This window comes from Dama dama, chromosome 9 (assembly GCF_033118175.1).
Source record: "Dama dama isolate Ldn47 chromosome 9, ASM3311817v1, whole genome shotgun sequence".
Classification (NCBI taxonomy): Eukaryota; Metazoa; Chordata; class Mammalia; order Artiodactyla; family Cervidae; genus Dama; species Dama dama.
The window spans coordinates 37,353,658-37,374,291 of record NC_083689.1 but is presented as its reverse complement, the minus strand read 5'-3'; the positions used below and the strand labels follow the sequence as shown (position 1 = coordinate 37,374,291).

At 35.3% G+C, this 20,634-nt stretch overlaps 1 protein-coding gene across 4 annotated transcripts in view; it reads left to right on the top strand.

Annotated features, from left to right (window-relative positions):
* Positions 1 to 1,648: 1,648 nt before the first annotated feature.
* The window catches only part of DMXL1 (Dmx like 1), a 124,429-nt gene continuing 105,443 nt past the window's right edge, over positions 1,649 to 20,634 (top strand). For all 4 annotated transcript variants that reach the window (XM_061150940.1, XM_061150939.1, XM_061150938.1 and 1 more), the window contains exons 1-4: positions 1,649 to 1,874; positions 13,489 to 13,614; positions 16,467 to 16,538; positions 19,493 to 19,571. In XM_061150940.1, coding sequence (XP_061006923.1) covers positions 1,788 to 1,874; positions 13,489 to 13,614; positions 16,467 to 16,538; positions 19,493 to 19,571 — 364 coding nt within the window. In that variant the 5' untranslated portion in view covers positions 1,649 to 1,787. The remainder of the gene's footprint in view (positions 1,875 to 13,488; positions 13,615 to 16,466; positions 16,539 to 19,492; positions 19,572 to 20,634) is intronic.

The following is a 20,634-nucleotide window of genomic DNA, read 5'->3' as shown; positions in this document are numbered from 1 at the left end:
ACTTTTTAAAGATTTATTTTCTTAAACTCACTTTTAAAGTAAACTTTTAAAATTGCAAAACAAAGTATATGTACATTGCAAAAGACTTAGGGAAAGCAAAAAAAAAAATAAATAAATAAAATTACCAGTACTCTTCTCATCCAACTACTAGTGTGAAGAGTTTTTTGTTTGTTTTTACCACCAGAAAAGGGTATAAAAATCAAAATTGGTTTCAGTTCAGTTCAGTTCAGTCGCTCAGTCGTGTCCAACTCTTTGCGACCCTCTGGACTGCAGCATGCCAGGCCTCCCTGTCCGTCACCAACTCCTGGAGCTTACTCAAACTCCTGTTCAGGGACTAGGTGATGCCATCCAACCATCTCATCCTCTGTCGTCCCCTTCTCCTCCCGCCTTCAATCTTTCCCAGCATCAGGGTCTTTTCCAATGAGTCAGTTCTTCGCATCAGGAGACCATCTTTTTTACTGGGAAGTTCTTATTTACATTCACTCTTTGACCCTTTACTGAACACCTAGATCGTACAGTGCTCTCTGCACTAGACACTGGGATACACGACAGCTTGTCTCTTAAGAGGCTTACGGTACAGGGGCGGAGACAAAAACAGATGTTAATCAAAACAAAACGTGTCAAAACACAATGAGTTGAATCTCACAGTTGGGATTATGACACTAATCACTTTGGAATTCTTAAGATTTTTCCGAAACACCAGCTCAACGCAGGGCGGGTGCAGTATTACTATTACCACAACTTAAAAACGAATGTTAAGTTGAAATTTGGTGAAAACACCTCATTTTAGCACTTGTCAAGTGTTTATTTTCCTTTTTAGCCAACTGGAAACGCGCGTCCGGCCGGAGTTACTACCGTGCGGGTCAGAGAAGCCGCAGGGTTCCCATTCACTAGTATTCGCGGGCCGCCCACAAGAGCGGTGTTTCTTGGGACTTGTAGTCTCTACCAGGACCGAGGACACCGCAAGTGTATTTATAATGCACTTCTCCCTTTTAAGCTTTCTGGTCCAACAGTCAGAATAAACCCTAACCTACAGCATAATTTGACAGCCCTTAACCTTATCCAAGAATCTTTATGTTTTTACTAGGCTCCTGACGTTGAATATTCAAACGCACAGCGTCCCTCGCAAGCCTTTAAGACATTGGTCTATCCTCAGCAGTGGGTGGAGCCTTAGGTGGGCTCGAGCTCGGGATTGGCCAACATCTCCCTCGAAGAGGCGTTTTCCTCCTGCTATTCTGTCAGCGGTGGTAAAAAAGTGAATCCTTTACCGCAGTATTCCTTTTCGCCCCGAGAATCTCGCGATATTTCGGCCAAAGGGACCTAGCGACGCGTAGGGAGTCGCCGAGGCCATTGGGGGTGGCGGGCACCGGAGCCTGCAAGGGCCAGGTCAGGTGGAGAGGGCGATCGTGTGCTGCCTGCGACACTTGGGCTCGGTCCGGGCCAGCCACCCAGACCTCAGGGAAGTGTTGCGGACGGCGTGGCCCTCCTGGCCGGTGAGTCGGCCAGGGGTCGCGGCCGCTGGGTCGACCCAGAGCTTCACCTGGGCCCGCGTGGACTGTGACAGGTGCGCGGCCGAGCGCGGCGCTCCGCCCGCTCGCTGGCCCGCCCCCTCCGGGCCTCACAGGCCGGGGCTCGGGATGAGCTGCGGGCCGCAGCTGAGCGGCTCCGGCGTCTGGCGCCTGTCGCTGCAGAACGGCCGCCGCCCGTGAAGGAAGGAGGGAGGGAAGCGACCGCTGACCCCGGGCATGAGCCGGACACGACGTCAGTTGCTGGACTGAGGCGCAGACATGAACCTGCACCAGGTGCTGACCGGGGCCGTGAATCCCGGCGATCACTGCTTCTCGGTGGGCAGCGTCGGCGACCAGCGCTTCACGGTGAGTTTGGGAAGCTCCCTCGCCGCCCGTGGCGAGTCCGCGCCCCTGAGTCAGCCGGTCTCGGCCCAGAGCAGCGGGCGGAGGCCCTGAAAACCTCGTCGCCCTTGCGGGGGTCGCCCACGTTCCAGGGGGAGGTCCCGACTCTTTAGGGTCGGCAGACCGGGCCTTTGAGGACGGAGGCGGCAACAGCACTTTGATCATTGAGCTACTTGATGTTTACCGAGATTACACTCGGAAGCTAGAATGTTTTGTAGGATTTTTTCAAGTTTTAATCTGACATCTTTTGGTTGGGGTGGTTTAACAATGTCGTTCCTGTGTAATGTGTGTGTGTGGGGGGTGGTTTATTGCCCACGTCCATAGGCTCTTAATTGTCAAGTTTAGGAATAGCTGGGATTAGTTTCATTTCTTCTTCTGAGTTAAGGTCAAGTTTTTGTAGTTAAAAAGAGTGGGTGTCTTAAAAAAAAAAAAAAAAAAAGTTAAAACGGTTACTAATTGTTTGCTGTCAACAACTAGCACGTAGTAAAAATATAGTGAAAACAGTGCTTTTCATTTACTTTTCTTTAAGTTCACTGGGAATAACTTTGGAAAGAGAAAACTATTTTTGTTAATGGTTCACTCCTGCCATCCTTGCACTCCGTATTTAAGAGTGTAGTAGTCCTGGGAGACTTATTTATTTTAGATTGTTCATATTAATTACCAAGTTACATTACTGTTTTCCAGTAAAACTCCTCTTTCATTTGTAGTAGTAGTTCCATGTTAAAGTTTAAATGGAAGTGTCGTGTTTTTCATTTGTCTTCTCCAGATAGTGAAAGGAGGGCCCCAAACTTTTGCATCTTACCAGAATATTGACATTTTCTTCCTTAACTGTAACTTTTAAGAGAATTTTCTGTAGTTGTTATAATGATTTCAAGCTTTAGGTCAGTATTGCACATAATAGTCCATATCTAAATATACTTATCGGGTTCATGATTTTTGCTACAACTTGAGTAGTTATTAAGCTATCTCCTAATAGTTGTGGTTAAGTTACTTAATTTTGCATGTATCAGTGAAGCAAACTAAACAGCTTAATAGATACCCCAGGTTTTCTTTTTATCCACTATTGACTATTTTTTGTCATATTTGTCAGTCAATAAATAATAGAAAAGAACCCAGTAATCATTATTTAATATGTAGTCATTTAGTATCTGAATTTTGCTTTTAGTGCCAACCAAGTACTTTGCTTTTGAATAGTTTGTTCCTTCCCTGTAGAGTGACTCATATATGCCTTAAATTGCACTTGACACTAGGAGTTTTAGAGATTCTAATTCTAAATGTTAACCTTGCTTCAGTGTTCAAAGAGGAGAGTGAACTCTGAGGGTGGTAGAGGGCCACCAGAGTCTCCCAGCAGTTGAACATTGCTTTCTGCTGTTGCTGTTCAGAAAATGAAGATCATCCTAAGGAAATTTTTCTAATGGGAGATTTTTGGATGGTAACATTTCATTCTCTGACATCTCCTAAAGTTATATGAATGCTCTTCTAATGTAAATTATAACAACTTTATTTGAGAAGGCATTCAGAATCTGTTAGTATGTAAGCAGTGGTGTGAACTTCAAAGTATATACAGTATGCTGACTTACTTATGCACCTAGATGGCCAAAGTATTTATAAAATGTTGGTGAATGCTTCTGTTATTTTAAAGGAGAGGTGAGTTAATGTGTCCAAGATAAGAACATCCTATGCCATCATGTAGCTTGCTGCTCAGGTTTACTGAATTTTAAAGTGTGTTTCCATAGATCAAGCTTTAATCACCTCCCGCCAAGCCTCCTGTAGATTTCTCTCAGATCTCAGGAATCAGTGCAGTAAATAAGGTGAAAATAAACATTTTGTTGTTGTTATTTAGTATGAAGAGATCCCAGGTTTCTCTAATTCTGATGGTAGTTTATTAACAACCATCTTTCTTCCTTTGCAGCTAATCTACCCTGACTCTTCAACATTAAATTAATTCGTTATAAACTAGATTTCTTGCCCTCAGTCTTTTGGTTACTATATTCATCTTAAATTTAATCTCTCTTGAAATTATCCTCTTTTCTAAAAAGTAGAACCTCTTGTTTACTCCTTGAATTTTGTTTTTAACCTCTTTTGATTTTGGCTTCTTTTCTTCCCATAGAGAGCAAACATTAATGGTAGATGGTATGTGCAGACTAAAAATCTCTCCCTAAATTCCAGTTTTACTTCACCTAGAGACATGAAATCTTCCTCTTACAGGCCCACTTGAAGAATTATTTTGTTTCTCCTGTTAAATTATACCTTCTCTAAAGACAGATTTAATGTTTGTAATTCCTGTCTTTGCATGTTTGCAGATAACTTATTTGTTCTTATTTTAAAAGATTACAAGAGATGAGATCCTGTTTTCTGAATATAGCCTGACAGGCTTTAAATTAAAATGAGTGCCATTTCTCATGGATTCTAGATTTTAAAATATGACATTTCTAATATAGTTAGTATATATGAGACCCTTTTTTTTGCTACTTAAATTGGCATCCAACTATTTTGACTTTTCTGTTAATAGGAAAACTTCTAGTAGGCAGTGACCCTGTCTGTTACACTTCAAAGCACTTTATTTGCACTTTCATTTTATTAGTAACCTATTTTGCCTTGTGTATGTCTTCCAAAGTTTCATTGTGAGTGCCTAGAACAGTGATTGGAGTACTGGTGTCACCTAATACTAGCATCATAATCTGAATTTGATTTCCAACCTAGTCCTTACAGTTAGTGATATATCCATGGGGAAATTCTTTTACATTCTTTGAGTTTCTTTTTCTTCTTATCTGTAAAATGAGGCTAAGGAAAGCGTATTCATAGGATTGTTACATGAAAAACTAAGTTCATTGCTTGGTACCTGTAAAACTCTTAAAAATGTCAGTTATTATAAAGGCTAAACTCATAGTGCCTAGATTAAATACTAATTAAATCAATGAATAATAGTAAAGTCTTACTGCTATGTAATTAAAAATTTCAGTTTTAAGAAGTATTTTTAATCATTTAGATTTGAGTTCAAATAAAATACCTCAATTAAAGTTAAAAAGTTTTTTTTTCAATATCAGTTATGCATTTTACCCTGAATATCAGAGGAACAAGCAGGAGAAATTTCGGGTATATTAGCAAAAATTCTTTAATTTTTCTTTATTTACATGAATTTTTCCTTCATTCCTTTTTCCTTGTTAATTTCCTACAGTCTTTAGAGTAAAAGTATATGAGCACCTGGCCGTAATCTGTTGACGACTTTTGTTTTTATAAAAAAAAAAATTTGTTTTTCATAGTTAAAAACAGGCATAGTTAGATCTGGTTTTCCAACATTTCTGTGCATGCTAGTGATATGTGCTTTAGCATATAATAGATTTTCTGTACTTAGTGTTGAAATTGTGTTTTTACTGAAATGGAAAGGGAGGTAATTTTCAAGAGACAGATTGTGTTAATATTTAGGACTTCCTGTCTCTAGTTTGTAATTTAAATACTTGGCTATATGAGGAATAGCAAACAAATAATAGCTCCAGGCTGTCTTTTGTGTTGGACAACTCAGTGTTCCCAACCAAAGGGACCCAGATTAGAAGTCAAAGGACTGCAGCTATCTGGATGTTGGTAGAGAAATGCAGGCTGAATTAGCATTCTCCTTCGACTTTCTGTAATAATAAGCATCCTTTAGTTTACATTTTTGTTTTGTTCACTGTAGGGAAGCCTTTATAGAAAGTTCTTTTTTTGGAGAAGCACGTGAATGGAGAGAATACAGGAGGGGAAAGTTTGATAATGTATGTATCTGGAGAGAGAATGATTTTTGTGGTGCTCATAGGCCATTATGGGTACAAATTAGACTTTAAATATTTGGTTTATTTTAAAATATTTTATTTTAAATAGTGTTAAGGTACCTTTAAAATTATTGAAGACGTATGAATTCTTAATGTTGTGTTTTAATAAATGAGAATAATATTAATTACAATATGCCAAAAATAAGTCATTTAACCAGGAAGTATACCCGGAAGAAATTCTTCGGGATATTTACCTGGTATGGTTGGTTAAAATAAAACAGTGAAAACAGGAAATCCAACTGTTAAGAGAAATCACAGGATTTCCATATTAGAATGCTGACTGTTGCAGCCTTGGGTAATTTTTAAAATTTAGAATATTCGAGACAGTTGTCTGCCAAATTTAAAGTTAAAAATCATGTTTGTTGTGTGCTAAATAGCATGCACATGAACTCAGTTTTTTCTTTGCACCTTGTTTAGCCTCAGTTAGTAATTGTAATATTACATGTGCCTAATAAAAGGATTTTCATTTGTCAATTTAATTTTCATTGCTTAGTAATAGGTTATTCTGATTACGAATCTGTTGACAGAAGCAGTTAGTGTATCAATTGTAATATATGCATATTACTTTTGAAACTTGGGTAGCATGGCAATTTATTTGATAAACTAGTTCTGTTCTTTTAATTATTGTTTTAATAATAATAGGGCACCTTGAAATGAATTTTTCAGAACCATTTATTTTGTAAAAAATCTATGAAACTCTTTAGAATTTGGTTTTAAATATTATGTATAGTATATTTAAAACCAGGTAGGTTAGTAGAGATGGGTTATTTTAAAATCATACATATCCAAGTTTGTTTATTTTTTCTTTATTCTGTTAATGTGTGAATTATTAATACATTAAGTTTTTTAAATTGAAGTATAGTTGATTTATAATGTTGTGTAACTTTCAGGCTTACAGTGAAGTGGTCTGGATTTATATATGTGTATATATATGATCGTTTTTCCAGTATAGGCTATTATAAGACATTGAATATTGTTCCCTGTATTATCCAGTAAATCCTTGTTGCTTTTCTGTTTTATGTTTAGTCGTTCATGTCTGTTAATCCCATCCTCCTATTTATCATTTGTCCCCTTCCCTTTTCCTTTTGGTGACTCTAAGTTTGTTTTCTTCATCTGTGAGTTTGTTTCTATTTTGTATATAGATTCATTTGTATAGTTTTTTAAATTCCACATATAAATACTATCATACAATATTTGTCTTTTTTTCTCCCTGACTTCAGTTAGTGTGATATTCTCTAGATCCATTCATGTCGCTACAAATGGCAATATTTTATTCTTTTTATGATAAATATTCCATTGTATATATGTATCACGTCTTCTTTATACATTTATCTGTTGATGGACACTTAGGTTGCTTCCATGTCTTGGCTGTTGTAAATAATGCTGCTATGAACTTATTAAGTTTGTTTTCCCAGTTTGGTTTGGTGTACTGACATGCTTATTAACTTGTCATGTTGTATAAACTCTAGTGATTGAATTAATTTTAATAATCTATTTAAAATATCCATAAGAAGATGCATCTATTTCAAGTGATTTTTGCATGATACCCAGTTTGGATTATCTGTATAGTTTCACCTCTCTCTCTTTATTTTCCTCTAAGCTTTATTGAGATACAGTTGGCATTAACATTGTGTAAAGTATACAGTGTTATGATTTGATACACATACATATTATGAAATATTTACCACAGTGAGATTAGTTAACATATCCTTTACCTCACATAATTACCACTTTGTTGTTATGATGAAAACATTAAAGCTTTATTCTAATAGTAACTTTCAACTGTACAATGTAGTATTGTTAGCCATAGTCACCCTGCTATACATTAGATTCCTGGAACTAACTCATCTTATTACTGAAAGTTTGTATCCTTTGACCAGCATCTCCCATTTTCCCACCCACAGCCGTGGCAACCACCATTCAATTCTGTTAGTAAAATATTTCTATTAGTAAAAATGTTTTAGATTCCACATATAAGTGGAATATATATGTACAGTATTTGTCTTTCTTTGACTTAGCATAATGCCTTCAAGGTTGTCACAAGTGGCAGCGTTTTTTTTTTTGTGTGACTGAATAATATTCTTTTGTTTCTGTGTATGTGTATAAAATATATTTTTTAAAATCCATTCATTCACTGATGGACACTTAGGCTGTTTCCATATCTTGGCTTTTATGAACAATACTGAAATGAATATGGGAGTGCAGATATCTCTTAGAGTGATTTCATCATCTTTGGACATAATCCTAGAAGTTGAGTTGGTGGAACATATGGTAGTTTTGCTTTTAATTTTTTCAGGACCCTTCCCTAGTGTTTTTGTTTGCTGTTTGTTTTTGTTTCTTTTGCCTGTGCTGTGTCTTCATTGCTGTGGGTGGGCTTTATCTACTTGCAGCAAGTGGGGACCACTCTCTAGTTGCAGTGTATGTGCTTCTCATTGCAGTGGTGTCTCTTATGGTGGACATGGGCTCTAGGGTGCATGGGCTTCAGTAGTTGCAACACGCAGTCTCAATAGTTGTGGCATTTGGACTCTAGAGTGTGGGCTTCAGTAGTTGTGGCCCACGGGCTCAGTAGTTTTGGCCCACAGGCTTAGTTGCCTTGCCACATGTGGAATCGTGTGGACCGGGGAATCGAACCTGTGTTCCTGCATTGGCAGGCAGATTCTTAACCACTGGACCGCCAAGGAAGTCCTCTTCCATATTGTTTTTCACAGTGGCTATGCCAGTTTACATTCTCACCTAGAGTACACAAGGATTCCTTTTCTTCACATTTTTACCAACACTTATCTTTTATCTTTTTGATGATAGCATCCTAATGGGTGTGAAGTGATATCTCATCCAGTTTTAATTGGCATTTCCCTGATGATTAGTGATATTGAACGTCTTTTCATGTACCTATTGGCCAGCAGTACATCTTCTTTGGAAAAATGTGTGTTTGAGTCCCCTGCCCATTTTTAATTGGATTGTTTTTGCTATTGAATTATGAGTTCTTTATATATTTTAGATAGTAACTTTTTATCAGATAAGGTTTGCAAATACTTTCTCCCATTTTGAAGGTTACTTTTCATTTTGTTGATGGTTTCTTTTGCTATGCAGAAGCTTTGCAGTTTAGTGTAGTCTTATTTATTACTGCTTTTGTTGCTTATGCTTTTGTCAAGGGCCTTTCCCCCCTATGTTTTCTTCTAGGAATTTTGTTGTTTCCAGTTTTATTTTTCAGGTTTAACTTTTTGATTCATTTTTGAGTTTATTTTTGTGTGCGATGTAAGACACAGGTTCAATTTCGTTCTTTTGCACAGGGACGTCCAGTTTTCCCAGTGTCAACTTATTGAAGAAACTATCTTTTCTCTATTGTATATTCTTGGCACCTTTGTCAACAATTAGTTGAGCATATATGTGTAGATTATGTCTGGGCTTGTGATTTTGTTTCTTAGGTCTCTATGTCTGGTTTTATGCTGATACCATGTTGTTTGGATTATTATAGTTTTGTGATATAGTTTGAAATCAGGAAATGTGATTCCAGCTTAGTTATTCCTTAAGATTGCTTTGGCTATTTGGGGTCTTTTGTGGTTCCATGTGAATTTTAGGATTTTTTTTCCCCTATGTGAAAAATGCTACTGGAATTTTGATAGAGATTACATTGAATCTATAAATGGTTTTGTGTAATATGGACATTGTAACAATATTAACTTCTAGTTTGAGAACAAAAGACGTCTTTTCATTTATTTGTGTCATCTTCAGTTTCTTTAATCTATGTCTTGATAGTTTTCAGTGTGCGAGACTTTTCACCTGGTTAAAATTATTCTGAAGTATTTTATTCTTTTTGATGCTGTTGTCGATTGGATTGTTTCCTTAATTTCTTTTTTGAATAGTCTATTGTTAGTGTACAGAAATGCAGTTTTTTTTTATGTTGATTTTGTATTCTGCAACTTTGCTGACTTTGTTTATTAGCTCTAAAAGTTTTTTGGTAGAGACTTCAGGGTTTCTATATGTAGTATCTTGTATTCTGAAAACAGACAATATTATATCTTCCTTTCTGATTCAAATGCATTTTCTATCTGTTTCTTGCCTGATTACTCTGGCTGGGACTTCCAATATTATGTTGAATAGAATTGATAAAAGTGTGAACATCCTTGTCTTGTTCCTGATCTTAGAGAAAAGCTTTTAGCTTTTTACCATCGACTGTGTTAGCTGTGAGCTTGTCATATATGGCTTTTATGGAACCATCCTGCATCTCAGAGATAAATACCACTTGATTATGGTGTATGATCTTTTTAGTGTGCTATTGAAATCAGTCTTTTAGTATTTTGTTGAAGATTTTTGCATCTATATTCGTCAGAGAAATTGGCCTGTAGTTTTCTTGTAGTGTCCTTGTATAGCTTTGGTATATATAAAACTTTGGTGCCAAAGTTTTTTCCTTCTCACTCTCTAAGGCTGAAAATATATTAGTCAAATTCTGTGTTCATAAATTACTTAGCTCTTTCCTGCCTTCTTTCTTTCAGTGTAGATGTAGTATTTGTCTGTAATTTAGTTAGTTCATTTGTTTCCCCCCTATTCTGATTGATTTATTTATGATGTTAATAAGTTTCAGAAATCATAACTAACATCCATTGGTAGATGAATGAATAAAGAAGATGTGTAGGGGTGTGTGTGTATACATGTATATATATACATCTTCTTTATTCATTCATCTACCAATGGATGCTGGTTATGATTTTTGAAATTATTAAATTTCATGTATGCATATGTACATGTATACACACACATACACATATGCATTCATTTTCATCCATGTATGTGTACACACAATGCATATACACACAATGGAATATTAATCATAAAAAAGAGTGAAATCTCGCCATTTGTGACAAAATATGTGGCTCTAGAGGGTATTATGCTAAGTGAAGTAAGTCAGGCAAAGACAAGTCAGCCCTTTTCTACTTGTTTTTTTGATTTTTCACTTAATACTATCCCCTAGAAATCACTCCAAGTCAGTTCATAGGTTTCTTCCTCATTCTTTTTATATCTGTATGATACTCCATTGTGCCTGTGTACTGTAGTTTATTCAACCAGTATTCTGTGCACAGCAGAATTTTTAAGGAGATACTTACATACTCTTGAAAATGATTGAGAAACAGAATAAAATGAAAATATAGTTTGAATCTTTAATGCATTTTATGTTTAATTAATTACATTATCAAATAAACTATAAAAATTAAAATTCTATAGTCAAGAAAATCAGGAGGTTTTTTTTTTTTATTATTATAAAGCCCCAAGGATAATAGTCAACTCATGAAGTGTGGACTGCAATTGGTTATATTCTTTTTTTGTTGTTTTTGTTTTTTCCATTTACCAGTTTATTGCCATCCACTAGTTGTAACCCTGAAAGAAGAAAGGGCAGACTGAATGAGAGAGATATTCTAGAGAAGATCAATAACATTTATTTGACTTAAAAGTTTACCAAAATTGGGCTTCACTGGTGGCTCAAATGATGAAGCGTCTGCCTGTAATGCAGGAGTCCTGGGTTCGATCCCTGGGTCGGGAAGATCCCCTGGAGAAGGAAATGGCAACTCATTCTAATACTCTTGCCTGGAAAATTCCGTGGATGGAGGAGCCTGGTAGGCTGCATTCCATGGGGTCGCAAAGAGTTGGACATGACTGAGCAACTTCACTGGTTCACTGGTTCCCAAAATTAGGAATAGATAGCTTTGCATCTTCTAGTACTGTCACTAAGGAAAAATTAACTGACAGGCAGTGATAATATAATACAGTAGGAAAAAAGCAAGGGTAATCCAGGACTGGATAAGTCTTTGAATGATCACGGTTTATTTGTATTATGAGTTGGCATCTTTCTGTTGAGTAGGTGTCTATTTCTGAGATAACTTTGCAATTATCAAGTCTGAAGATGTTCAATACTTGTATTAAACATTAATTAATTAAGCAGTAATTTTGTGAGGTTACTTCAGGATTAATGTAGACTTGATTCAGGAAAATTTAGTCATGGTTGACAAAAATAGGTGCAACACAATATCTAAAAGTAGATAATTGCAGTACATGAAAAGAAGGCAGAGGTTATGAACACATTAAAATTTATATGTATATATATATATATATGTGTGTGTTTGTGTATATATATATGTATGTATATATCCTGTCTAATGGAAATTGAAAAAAATTTGTGTTGTGAGAAGGCAATCTAAATTGTAAACACTCTGCATTTAATATAATACTTTGGTAAACAGTGACAGTATTTTGTCAAAATTTAAAATTCAGGACAAAATCAGTTGCTAAAATATTAAGGTATTTTAGAGGATCATTAATGAAAAGTTTTCTTAAATTGCTTTTTGGAATTTATTCTTGAGGATAATCTTGTGACAAGCCTTGTGATCCTGTTGTGGGTATTTACACAGAGGTGAGCAGACCATCACGAGATTTTTTGTTTGTTTTCTGAGCCACTTTTTTCCTCTGTGTGACACTAGTAGAACCGCACTTGATTCCTCCTAATTCTTTTTAGGAAAATCCCAGGCAAGCATGCTTAACTAGGAAGTTCCTGTGCTACCACTGAAAGAGCACTAGATCAGAAGTCAAAAATCAAGCCCACTCTGGAAGCTGTCAGTCAATTTAGGCCTGAGTTTTTTGATACTGTGAGCAGATTTATTTGTATGTTCTCTCAAATCCCTTTTCTAAATATTTTTTTGTAGCTTATACAGAACCATTTTGGCCTTGGTAGGATTTATGATCATAAAGTACATCTATTAAGTATAATATTTTTTGCATTAAGTAAAGTGTATGTGTATGTGCAAAAGAGATGGAAAAGTAGAGAATTACTGAGATTTTCAGAATTTACCAGGATGGAAAAGAGTTTGTGATGGATATTTTATTTTCAGAGTTAGGCTGTATATAAATTCTAGGATGACAGTCATGTACTCTTAGATGGAAGAAACTTCTGTGATCTAAGACCAGAGAACAAGATAAACTTGAACCCTGCCTTTTTGTCATGGACTTTCACTTGTAGTAATGGACATGGATAACAAGCAAGATATTTACAAATTGTGGTATATGCTATGAAGAAAAAGAACAGAAAGTCATTAGAGGAGAGGGAGCAAGAATAGGAGTATATTCAGGAACTGAGACCTGAATGTTGGAAAGACGTTAGACAAAGACCAGGCAGGTAGAAGGAAGGTAAACCACCCCGAGGTGGAAAAAGATTGATATGCCCAAGGAACAGAAAAAAGGGTAATATAGGGGCAGGAGCCATTTGAAGGGATGAAAGACTAGCTTGGGATGGGTTTGGGAAATTAGGATAATAATTTAGGGCATTGACATTGGTAAGAAATTGAGATTTTGTTCCAAGTTCATGAGGAAACTATTGAAGGGACTTAATATCAGGAAAAATTACTTGGTGTAATAAACATTTTTAAAAGATCACTTTTGTCTTCGTGTGAAAAGGAGTTATAGAGGGAAGCAAGAATGGAAGTGATCAGAATATAAGCAATCATGCAGGAGAGAGATTATGGTAGTTTAGGTAAGTTCAGTAGCATTCAATCAAGATGGAAGAAGTGAAAGGAATTGGTATTTATTTTGCAGATAGGACTGACTGATGGGTCTGTATATGGGAGGTAAGGGAAATATTCTCAAATAATAAAGATTTTTTAAAAAAGAATATTTAAAATTAGTCTGTTAAAACATAATATATAATACCAGTGTTTTATATGATAAAATATTTTGTTGACAACTTTATCATTTTTGTTTTATTTTGTTCTTTTATGTTTTGTTTTTAGGCTTATGCATCTGGATGTGACATTGTTATACTGGGAAGTGATTTTGAAAGACTGCAAATAATCCCAGGCGCTAAACATGGAAATATTCAAGTAGGATGTGTAGATTGTTCAATGCAACAAGGCAAGGTTTGTAATCTTGTGGTAATATGAGATTTGTTTTGAGTATGGTTTTTGTCAGTATAGTCTCTGAAGTATCATTTCCTTTTGAATTAGAGACTTACTGTGTTTCCAAGATAATGTAGCTACAGATTTCTTTGTCTCTCTAGATGTACCCTAGAGAACAAAATTCCTGACTTAAATGTATCTTAGAGACTGTCAGGAATTCTATTCTTGTATAATCTTGAATAGCATAATTTTCTCCTTGAGTTGCCAGATATAATATTTATTGCCTGTAGAGTAGATGTAAAGCTTACTTATTTCAAAATTTATTGGATTGAAGGAAAGGAATAACAATAAACTTCAGTCTATTTAGAAATAAACTCCTGAAAAGAAATTATTGTTAGAGTCCTACTTTGTCTTTAAAGAGGTAGTTATCTCCTTGTAACTTTGGGATAAACTTTGTAAAAAAATCAACATAAACACTATAATTTTTTAAGTTATTTATTCCAAGTCTATAAAAAAGTGAAAAATTTAATTAACTACTATTTACATATGAAAAGGAAAAAAATTACCTTGAAAGTGAAACAGCAGCAAAAACAAAAGAAATGGGTTTATGATTTTACATCAGGTTAAATAGGGTTTCTATATGGTACCAGAGTTGGGAGAGTTCTAACTTACAAACAGTATAGTATAGAGCTTAATATAGCACCATATAGGCATAGTTGACCAAGCCTAGATACAGTTGTAGATAGACTAGGCTGAACTTGGCAAATGTAATTTTTTTTGCTAGGTATTTAAAGTATATTGTTTGACTCTGTGATACTGTTAGAACATTTTGTGTGAGAAATCAAAATGGTCCCAACCTTATTTTTAATCTAATCATTCCTAGTAAACTTGCCATTCTGAAAAGTTATGTCTTCAGACCTAGCTTAAAGATATTCGTGGTAAAGTCATTTCAACTCCTGTAGTCTTTGCCTGTTTTTTTGCACTGCTGTTTTTTGTTTTGTTATTCGTATACCCCTTCCTTTCAGTAGAGTTGCAGGTGTCTTATCTTTTTTTTGCTCATGTCTTTCATCCTTGCTATGATACAAAAATGATTTTTATTATGGAATGCCAAAAATCCCTGAAACTTTTTTCCTTTCTCTTCATTTTTGCTTGATCTCCTAGCTCTGTAGTTCTGTAATCTTAATTGTATGAAAGGTGACTTCTACCATCTAGATTCACATGAGGCTTGTTAATGTTGGAAATCTAATTTTAGTAATTTCCAATATGAATTATCTTTTTGGGATAAGCTGTACTATGGGCTTCCCTGGTGGCTAAGATGGTAAAGAATCTGCCTATAATGCAGGAGACCTGGGTTCAATCCCTGGATCAGGAAGATCTGCTGGAGAAGGGGATGGCCACCCACTCCAGTGTTCTTGCCTGGAGAATTCCACGGACAGAGGAGCTTGGTGGGTTACTATATTACATGAAATCCAGGTTAGAATGAAGAGGTCATTTGGTTGTATAATCATTCTGATAAAGGGTACATTTCCTTTGTTTTACAGATAGTATCAGTATAATCAAATGATTCCTTAAGATACCAAGATGAAAATTTATAGGTTTTGGTATTTGGGACTTCTGTTTAACTTTTAGAAGGAAGTGCTTTGATACCATAGGCATCAATATTTTATCATTACTGTTTTTTATCTTTGTAGTACCACCAGATTAGTTTTCCTAAGAAAATTTATCTGCATTTGACTTGTTATCATTTGCTTTAAACTGTTCTTAGTTTCCCATTACTCTAGAAAAATTTAAGCTGTTCACCTTGGTTTGAGACTTTCTTTAACCCACTCACACCTACCTTTTTGGTTTCATGTTCGTTATTCTCTTCTCTGGCTGGGCTGATGGTCAGTCACCTCCCAACATACTTTACTTCTTTTAATATTTACACTTGTATTCATACTGTGCCATTTCTGAAATTGCACTTGATCTTAGCCAAAAGGCCGAGAAGTGATGTTTCTGAAATTGAACACTCACTGTAGTTTGAAATCCTAGCCACACATAAAGGCACAAACTAAACACTCCTGGATGAACTCAGTGTAGATGATTTCTGTTTTCTCAGAACTCCTCAGAACACTTTAAAATATCCACTCCCACATGTATGTGGATCCACTCCCTCATTTCTTACTCTTCTTCACTAGGTTATATGTTCTTATTTTTATTCCTGATCATTCATTCTGCCTGTGTATCTGATTTCTGATGTTTTAATATTCTTCATTTGTGACTCACTCAGGCTGCAGTTGTAGCTGCTTAATAAAACAGAGCCAGCAAGGTTTATTTTTCATTGATTAAGGGGTAAATTTTAAAGATACTCAAATAAAATAGAATATTGAAAAAGAATACTTCTTGAAGAGTTAACAGAGGAATGGATCTAAGTTTTATCTCTGATAAGTTAAATATACACTGACAGAATTGTGAACTTTCGAGGACGGATAACCTAAAAACTGATTTTAAGTCATCAAATTCCGTAAGGAATACATCAGTGCATTTTCTCATGTGAGGAAGGGAATGAACAGTGTTCTTTACCAGATGCTTTACAGATGTTATTTCAACCCTCAGTTCTACTAGGAAGATGATATAATGCATATTGTAAATATAAATAGGGAAACGGAGGTTCAAAGAGATTACCTTGCTGGTATACAGTAAGTGAAACAGTAGGTGACAGTGCTGGGGATTCTGACCCACATATGGTAACCCTCAAAACTGACTTTCTCAAGTATTGGTGAAAGAAACTTTGTGTTGAATATTTTGTAAGTTACACTATTCATTTCCTTTGCTCTTTTGATTCATAAGTAACAACGTATTTATAAGTTTTCTTTCTTTTTTCTTTTTAAAAGATTGCAGCATCCTATGGAAATGTTATTTCTGTTTTTGAACCAGTTAACCTACCGAAGCAAAAGAAAAATTTGGTCAGTAATTTATCTTTTTCTATTAGAAATGGAAATGTGTATTAAAAGATAACATTTTTAAGAGTACAAAATTAGAGTGATTGTCACATAAATCATTATAAATTGTACACTGTAATTAAAGGCAAGATGCTAAATGCTACTTCCTTCTTTAAAATGTGTAAATGTTTCGTTGAAGTAGAATTAAATTAAATTGTGCCTACTAAATTATCTTTACTTTTTTTCCCCCGTCTGTCGTTTTTTTCTTTTATTAAGTATTTGAAGAGGCAACAACTTGAAATTTGTCAGTTACTTTATTAGTAGTGGCAAACATCTTTGTCCAGTCATATGTGGCACTTGTTTTTGTTTCTATAATCTTCTTTCGTATAGCTTTTTTCTTTGTATATTTTGTTCTTAAAGTGACAAGTTTTGATTGCAAAATCTTAACATACCCCTTGGACTTAATTTCTTGCCCTTATTAAATCATGTAACAATTGTTAGTGGGTCAGTGAATGTTTTTTCTTTATAAGGAATAGTTCTGAAAGTTGCTTAAAACAATAGTTTTTAAATATTGAGGTTATGTTATAGATTTTTTTTGTGTTTCGATACTCTTAAATATAGCAGACCAGGGTATTTTACTCATCTCTACTGAAGGTTAAACTACTGATTTTAACTGTGAAAGAGGATCAGCATAGTGTGGTCTAAAGAACACTGTAGTAGGAGTTATAGAAATGGTTTATTTATCTGCTGCTGTGTAGCTGTTTGATATTAAGCAAGTCAGCCTTAAAAGGCTCTTTGCTCAATTCCAAAATTGTTTAACATCTATTTATTCTTGATTTCAAAGACTGGGAATGTGTTAAATGTGAAATATTAAACAGTGTGTTAATAATAGATTTATCTTATATATTTTTTAATAGTTTTCATTTCATTTTCACTTAGCTTATTAATATCTTACAAATTCCCTCTGACTTAGTTGGGCAGCTGTTATTTCTTTTTTATAAATAAGGCAGCAGAGGTTCAAAAATATGTGACTTGAGCAATGAAACAGTAGTTGAGCCATAGATCTAAGAGTGAAACTAGTTGTCTTGATCCCTAGGTGTGAGCATTCTTTTTCCTTACCTTGTGTTAATGAAAAATATTTTCTCTAGGTTAATTGGTGTCCATTTAAAACTTTCATGGAAAGAGAATCCACACTTCTCTCGTCTCTGTTTGTGTTTATATTATTATCTATGAATCCAGTGTTAGAGGCTCTCATACCCTTAGGAATTAGTAGTTATTAGTACTAAAAACATATTTTATAGGTAGTTGTTCCTTCTAAACCACTGTATTTCAAATGCTAGTCAATAAATATTTGTTGAATGAAATAACTGACTTTAAAAAATCAGTTTGTTATGTTAAAATGCCTTTACTTATAAGAGTAGGATTGAATTTCAGTTATAACCCTTGTACTAGTTATAATCATTTAATATAATAGTCTGAAAAATTCAATAAGAAGAGGCTGGTTTATTGGTAGCAGCACTGAGTTTGCAAAGAGGGCAAGGGAAAAAAGCCTGATGAATAAAGGGAAAACTGGATCAAATGGAAAAATTCTTAACTTGGAAGATGCTCAAAATCTTTAATTCCAAGATATAGTATCAGAGAATCTTTAGAGCCTCATAAAAATATTATTTTACTTGTACATTCTGGAATATGGTAGTTCTTCACAAGAGGTGCACTTCAGAATCACTAGTTGATAGTGTGTCCAGGTCCTCCTCTGGGGAACTGTAAATCTGTACCTGTGGGATTGTGCCTACGTACTTGCACCTCTAGTTGTAGGGGGAGTCTTCTGATGATTGAGAGCCATTCCTGCAAAATGTGCTTAGTTGCTCAGTCATGTCTGACTCTTTGCGACCCCATGGACTGTAGCCCTCCAGGCTTCTCTGTCCATGGTGATTCTCCAGGCAAGAATCCTGGAGTGGGTTGCCATGCCCTCCTCCAGGAAGTCTTCCCACCCCAGGGACTGAATCTAGGTCTCCTGCATCACAGGTGAATTCTTTACTGTCTGAGCTACCAGGGAAGCCCACATAGTGTTTCATAAGAATATTCAGCAGGTCAGCTGTATCAAATCACTTGGAGATGTTGGTTTAAAGTACAGATTCCTGTGCCTAGTCCTGGGCCTTTTGAATCTGAACATTTGGGCATGGGTCTTGAGAGTCTGAGTTTTTAGTAAACCATCTCACATTATTTTCATACCAAAGCATGGGAACCACTACACTCAGTATTTATGAGTCTCAATCTAGTAGAGGTTAGAGAAGTCAACTTAGTAGGCCACAACCTGACTTTAAAAGAAAATGAAAGAGAATAGAAATGTTAGAGTTCATCACATGTATTAAGAGTAAACTTAGATTGCATTTGTATGTATGCATATATGTGTTCTGGGTTACAGTGCAGTGTGTATTTCTTACTGGTTTGTGGGTTAAAAAAGTTTGAAAAACACTGCTTTAAGGGATGAAAAGCCTTTATATAATATAAGAGCAGTGTTAACATCTCTTATTCTGAATCTTCACACTTACCATATGCCCTCAGGTGAAGGTGAAACACTAAAAGAGGAGGAATCTTCAAATAGCAGAGACACAGACACATTTAAAATTAAACCTTGGTAGCTATAATAATAATAATAATAAAGTAATAATAGTAACTTTAAAAGTTTGAGGTTAATACATATATTGTCCTAGTTGGCAGATACTTATTGATTGTCTAAATATAGTAAAGACAGACTTTTGGACCTTCCAGGAATGGATATGCTCTCATTGATCTCCATCACATACTCTATTTTTCTTGACTAGACTGAACATTTTATTCTCTTCAAATATGACTCAGTGCTCAATTATACCTCAAAAAATAAGTACATATATTATTAAAAATAATTAGTGTCAGTGTATACACTTGACAGAACAGATGCCAGTAATAGACTAACTGACCTTTTTTTCAAATTTTAGGAATTATATAGTCAGTGGCAGAAAAGTGGCCAATTTTTTCTGGACTCCATAGCACACAATATAACTTGGGATCCTGCAGGTAAGAAAAGAAGGATTAACTGAAATAATACTTGCTTTTTTTTTTTTTACTTTCATGTATTTCAGTTCTGCTTTGTGTGAAATGATAGAGAACACAAAAGTAAGTAAAACAAGTTGTGCAGTTTTAGAGCTTATACTGAAATGAGGAAAATATGCAACATAATAGTGTCCAGCTGTTGTGGGAATATGTGTTGTTTTGGGAAGCAGACACTAATTGTCTCTGGAGAATCAAAGATTCGTTGAAGGGGAGCCTTTTGACATGAGAGTAGATGGACTTTGATAGTAAGGGTGGGGATAGGTTGAAAGTGAAAGTGTTAGTCACTTTTGTGTCCAATTCTTTGTGACCCTGTGGTCTGTAGCCCGCCAAGCTCCTCTGTCCATGGAATTCGCCAGGCAAGAATACCAAAGTGGGTTGCCATTCCCTTCTTCAGGGGATCTTTCTGACCCGGTCAAATCCCTGGTCTCCTGCATATGTATCACTTATCTATTTCTGCATTAAAAAATAGTCCTAAAGCAATTTTTACCAGTTTACCAGAGTGAGCAAAGGAACAGAGAAAGAAAGCGTAGGATATGTTCTGGTTAATACTTCATTGAGACTGGAGTGAGTCTGGTGAAGAGATAAGAATACAGCAGATGGAAAGCCTTTACAGTCATGTAAATAATTAAATAACTTAATTCTTTTAAATTGTATAAAATGTATAGGTTTTTGAAAGTGGCTAGTGGCAAACTAAGATTTATGATTTTGCCAGATTTTTCTGGTAGCAGTGTCTCAGAATGATCAGAGACAAGAGGAACAGGAAGGTAAATATTGTATTTTAATTACCTTTGAAAAGTGCATTCACAGTCATCTAAATGAGAAATAACTTGGTTTCAGTGCCTTTATCATTGTAGGTGCTCAGTTCATAGCGAGTGACTGATGAAAAGAATACACAGATGTGAGATGCAGTTATGTATAGTAGATAAAATGGCTGAGAAAAAAGTGTTAGTTTAGAATACAAAGTTCAGAACCTTGTGAAATTATTTTAGAAGATAGAAATTATTTCAGATTTTAAAAATTCACAATG